Source organism: Triticum aestivum, chromosome 6B (assembly GCF_018294505.1).
Source record: "Triticum aestivum cultivar Chinese Spring chromosome 6B, IWGSC CS RefSeq v2.1, whole genome shotgun sequence".
Lineage (NCBI taxonomy): Eukaryota > Viridiplantae > Streptophyta > Magnoliopsida > Poales > Poaceae > Triticum > Triticum aestivum.
In genome coordinates this window covers 438,020,491-438,025,820 of record NC_057810.1, presented here as the reverse complement: position 1 = coordinate 438,025,820, position 5,330 = coordinate 438,020,491, and the positions used below count along the sequence as shown (strand labels likewise).

At 46.0% G+C, this 5,330-nt stretch overlaps 1 protein-coding gene across 16 annotated transcripts; it reads right to left on the bottom strand.

Moving 5' to 3' along the window:
- Window positions 1-298: 298 nt before the first annotated feature.
- On the bottom strand, window positions 299-4,908 carry LOC123137367 (MACPF domain-containing protein At4g24290). Of its 16 annotated transcripts, none has more exons than XR_006468195.1 (4): window positions 4,559-4,907; window positions 4,075-4,390; window positions 2,063-3,382; window positions 299-339 (listed from the first exon to the last, which is right to left on the bottom strand). XR_006468195.1 is itself a non-coding variant. In XM_044557107.1 (4 exons), the coding sequence occupies exons 2-3, from the start codon at window positions 4,348-4,350 to the stop codon at window positions 3,314-3,316; spliced, it is 345 nt and encodes a 114-aa protein (XP_044413042.1). In that variant the 5' UTR covers window positions 4,351-4,390; window positions 4,559-4,908; the 3' UTR covers window positions 303-339; window positions 3,271-3,313. The 16 variants fall into 16 exon arrangements, 8 of the variants coding, with proteins under 8 accessions (XP_044413042.1, XP_044413035.1, XP_044413036.1 ...); XM_044557107.1 differs by having other exon boundaries at window positions 303-339; window positions 3,271-3,382; window positions 4,559-4,908; XR_006468189.1 differs by lacking the exon at window positions 299-339 and adding an exon at window positions 1,459-1,534 and having other exon boundaries at window positions 1,652-3,382.
- Between the last annotated feature and the right edge of the window lie 422 nt (window positions 4,909-5,330).

Sequence of the window (5,330 nt, the reverse complement as noted above, 5' to 3'; positions counted from 1 at the left end):
TGGCAAAGCTCTTTGCCATCTGGCAGCGGATGACAAAGTGCCTATATTGCCCCATTTAATTTTGTTTTTTATATCAATTCATTTTCACATAAAATGAAACACAAATATATTTATATGACCAATATAGCATATTCAACACATATTACCAATAGTCATGAACACATATATATTGAACACATATCCAACACATGTTACCAATAGTAGCAAGTTTCATCCATACATATACATAGTTTCATCAATATTACACAGTTTCATCATGGGTAGCAAGTTTCACAAAGTCAAAACAAAAACTAAAGACAAGCACTCCATCAACCCAAGCTTCCGTGATCTGAAGCAAATCTACAAAATGGGAAAGAAGAAAGTTAGAAGAAGAAGACTAGAAGAAGAAGATTATTATGCACCACAAATTTCTGTCCTATAGAAAGAACTTCCCTATGCTGCAAAATAAACAACACTAGATCATGGTTAAAGATATTGTTCAATCTTCAATGGAGTAACTTAGGCATGGTTAAGTCTTGATTATCCGGGTCAACATATGCTATTTCATAAGAAATGAAAATATTCAGTAATTGGGATTGTTAAAGATATTGTGTAGGTACATCCATATAGGCACCGAATAGATAGGATGCGGCATTATTAAGTGGCAAACACCTTAGTTGAACAATTTCTTCTTTAAAATAAGTATATGTGTTGTAATTAGTACTCCCTCCGTCCCGAAAAAAACATGTCGCAGGCGTAGATCATTACCAATTTTATAAAAAAGCCCTCGTAGTTTCAAAACAATCACAAACAAGTCCCTCCACCCCCGTCGTCTTCCTCCGCCGTCGCCCGTGCGTCTCCAGGGGCCGGCGCCGCCAAGCTGCGTGATTGCCACCCACCAGGAAGTGTTCCGCCTCCGTCACCACATACCTTCAACGTCGCCGCCGTCGCCAAGTACTTGCTCCGCCGCCGTCGCCAAGTACTTGCTCCGCCGCCGCCGCCCAGACCTACGCCGCCGCGATCCCCTCCCGCGGCGATTACCTGCGGGTGTCACTGGAATTTGCCACCACGATCTGGTGGAGCAGGAGCTCCCTCTCATCGTACTCGAGATCCCGCGAGTCCTCCTCGTGCTCCCGCGAGTCCACCTTGAGCTGCCTCCCGTGCGCCACCGCGATCCTACGGGCATTGCCGGAGCCGGCCTCCACGATCCGTCGTGGACAGCAGCTCGCACGCGTCCTCCATGGTCTCCCGCGAGTCCTCGTCGAGCTCCCACGCGCCGCCGTGGTGCTCCTTCTCTGCCTGCGTGCCCGCCTGTGGTGCTAGCCCGTGCTGCTGCATCTTGTTTCTCCTCTATTTCTCCCCTGCCGCCGGTGGAGCTCCCGTGCTGCTCCTGCTCCTCTTCCCGTGTTGATGCTACTGCTCCTCTGCCTGTGCTGCTGTTGCTGATTCGTGTTGATGCTACTGCTCCTCTGTTGTTGCTGTTGACTGCCGCCGTGACTGCTGCTGCTGGTGTTATTTGCCCTCTGAAGAAGGTACTCCATCAGAGTACTGCTAGCTTAAGAAGGTACACCATCAGATGAAGTGTTTGTTTCCTTTGTGCATGGTTCTTTCCAAAATGTGGGAAAAACTAACTGAAAAAAGCATGCATGAGCAAAAATATGAGAGCACATACAGAAAAATTGCACACTTCCATGTCTTACAGATACCGCCATTGGAGCTGAATTAATTGAACTGAGCAAGTTTCCTGTATGAGAAAAAATACTAAGCATTCCACCTTACGGCTCACAACCAATTTGATAATGCATGCGTGGAAATAAACACTTCTGACAGATTACTTAAACACACAACAACGTCTAAATTAGGATGCATGACTAAACATCTCACCAGGTAAATGTTCAGTAGCTAAATGTGTTGTAGTTTTGGAGATGGCTGTACTTTTAATGAGGTAAAATGTTCCTATTTAGACAATAATAACACTACAAATTAGCTAGATGATCTCGCCTACTGGTAAATGCATGCTTATATTTTTCTTAAATAGAAAAGAACAGATTAGATAGAACAAATAGAGCAGTTGTTATCATACCATCTCTTCAGTTCTTTACTGCAGCCAATTGATTGGAATGTGCTGTAGTTTCAGTTAACTGACAACAACAATTCTGCAAAAATAGTGTTTACTGAATTCTTTGTGTTGCCGCCAGAGCTCATGTTCCTAAGGAAGAAGGTAAAATTCAGTTAAAATGTCAGGTTTCAGTTAATCTATACTCCAAACTGTTAACCAAAAAGAGACCCTTGTATGGAGTTAACTGAACCAAATTTCAAGCTGAGACTAGTTCACTGAAACCTGGGCACACCATTTAAAATGATTTGTCAATTAAACAATTTTAAAGAAGAGTTACAGTAGACCAGGACTCAAGCTGAGACTAGTTCACTGAAAAGAAAGGAAAATGCACAAGATCAATACTCAAGCTGAGACTAGTTTCTGATTTACTCATGATTGAAAATGTCTAAGTGCTTTGGTTTACAACTAATTAGGAGGCCCACATACTATCCTGGAAGATGCAGCTATTACTCATTTCACAGTAGGTTGACAATATGCAAATGATTTCCTAGGAGTTTCAGACCTGCTATGTGTGTCTGAATACATGTGTGTCTGAATCATGTGTCCAAGTCAGTCACAAGCACAAGCAGGTCATGTGTATTAAGTGTGCATTGAATCATGTGTTTACTGAATTTTAAACTTGCTAGCAATAAGCTTGCAGTACACTTTATAGTCAGATCAGGAGCCAAGCTCTAAAACTGGACTTTTAACTGACTTTTAAACTGAATTTTTACTCCAAAATAAGAGTACCATGCCTGCTTAACTGAATTTTTAACATAATCTCTAAGTGTAGGAGTACTGAATTTTTACAGTAGATTTACACTGATTTTCCAACTCAAGCAGTATCCATTCACTTATTTTGATTTTCCAACTCAATTTTACCATGCCTGCTTAACTGAATTTTTAACATAATCTCTCTCTTGGCCTAGGAGTACTGAATTTTTGAATCAATTTCTACACAACAATACTGAATTGGGGAAAAGAATGAGAGGAGCTCAACATTTTTACTCACATTGTGGAGTAACTTTCACTCACATTCACTAAAATTCACAAGTTGACAACACACTTTACAAAAGCACATCTCAGTTTACAGGAGTACATCTCACATTCACTAAAATTCAGTAGACAAAGAATAAGTGGTTCAGAGAATACGCACATTCAGTAAAGATGAAGTAGAGAAGAGAGGTTCATACCCAGGCTGTAGGCGTTGGTGACAGAGATGGCCCAGGCTGAAGATTAAGTAAACAAGATTGCATGGAGAAGACGCACAAATCTGTGCTGCATGTGCGTTGTTGCTCTCCTGACCTGACAGGGAAGGTTGCATGTTTCTGAGAAAGGAGCTATTGGCTAGAGCATGCTGCATGCCAAAAATGCATCCTGCTGGTGCTAGCAAACTGGTAGAAGCATACGATCCCGTAGTTTCTTCTAAATGTCTAACCTGATAATTTTGGACCTTATAATAAGTTAACAACCAAAACATTATCTATGTACGCCTCCATTAGCATTACTCAAACTGGAAAACATTTTTTTCTGGCTGAATACATCTATGCAGGCCTCAACTGTTCGGTGCTTCTATATGTTTCTGAAATGGCAAAAATCAGTCCCTAATCCAAGGTATGCTGCCAGCAACCTGGACAGAAGACTACAATTCCAGAGTTTCCAACTTTCTTCCAAATATCTAACCTGATAATTGACAACCTTCTAATCTGGTAACGACCAAAACATTATCCACATACACCTCGCATTACTCACACAGGAAAATTATTCTGCCTGGAAGTGGCAGAATACATATCTCTACGGGCCTCAAAGTGTTTGGTGCCTATATACATTCTTGAAGGGCAAAAATCAGTACGTAATCGAAGGAATAGGAAGAATTTTACTCTTAAAAGTGCTAGTAGTTACTAAGAATAGATGATTCTGAAATGGTAAATAGACTTATGTCCATTTGTGTCATCTTCCTTGTTCTGGAGTAGGCATAGGCATGCAAGAAACCATACCTGCTGGAACGACAGGACATCGGACCGGAACCGCATCCGCTCCCCCTTGTCGCACTTGATGGACTTGGGCACGCCGGCGACGGTGGTGAGGCTGCCGGGGAGCACGATGTCCTGGGTCCCATCGCGGTCGAGCTCGATGAGCGAGGGGTCGGGCGAGCCGCGCTGCTTGCAGAACTTGAGCCGGACGTAGGCGGCGACGTCGTAGCCGAGGCCGATGGAGCGGATGGCGGACTCGGCGGCCCGCTGCAGCATCTCCTTGCTGTCCCTAGGCGCCATCCTCGCTCATCCCACGGCGCCGGAACAAACTTCAGCACCCCTGGAGTCGGAACACCCGGAGCGTAATCAGCAGACGACCAAAAAAAGAAACTGAAATTCCCCGCCAGATCGGCCGGCACCGCGGGGGCTGGCGGGGGCGGATCTGGGCGGCGCGGCCGGAAACACGGGGGGATTGGCCGGCGGCCGGCGGAGGGCCGAAAGCTCGTACCTTTTCGCGAATCGGAGCCCGGGACTTCGCTGGCCGGCGGTGGACGGACGCCGCGGCGAGGCGGCGAGGCGGGGGAGGAGGACGGGACCGGGATGAGCGGCGGCGGCGGTGGGGACGGGGGGAGGTCGCCGGGGTGGTCTCCTCCCTCGCGGTGGGGCGGGAATGGACCGGCAGGATGGCCTATCCTCCGGCCATGTAGGGCAGACCGACGGCGGCGGCGACCGGTGAGGGCGGCGGCGGCGACCGGTGAGGGCGGCGGCGACCGGTGAGGGTGGCGGGGAACCCTAGCTATCCAGCACGCACGGGAGTGGGACTGATTCGGGGTGGCTGGGGGTTTTCTTTTCTTTAATTTTTCACTCTTTGCTTTTTTTAGGAAGGAGAGAGATAGTCTCATCTCTTTGCCATCTGCCAGTAGATGGCAAAGATTCTTTGCCATCTGCTGGCATATGGCAAAGAGGTGGGGCTGGTATGCCGTTACATTTTTTACGGGCACAAGATTTGCTAATCTCTTTGCTATCAGCTGGCAGATGGCAAAGATTATTTGCCATCCACTGGCAGATGGCAAAGAATTGGCTGATGGCAACCATGTTTTTTGCCGTCTATCAGTTCTTTGCCATCTGTTTTTTATAAGCAGATGGCAAAGACGTTCTTTGCCATCAGCTGGCTGATGGAAAAGAGCTGGCTGATGGCAAATTCCCTATTTCCAGTAGTGGAAAGGCCAGAGAAAAAATAAATATATAATGTGTTTAGAGTGCACTCCACTTTTTTTTCA

Coding starts and splice junctions, on each gene's coding strand:
- LOC123137367 (XM_044557107.1), bottom strand. CDS start 4,350: ATGGCGCCTAGGGACAGCAAGGAGATGCTGCAGCGGGCCGCCGAGTCC. Junction 3,383..4,074: donor ATGTCCTGTCGTTCCAGCAG/GTATGGTTTCTT, acceptor CTTCCCTGTCAG/GTCAGGAGAGCAACAACGCA.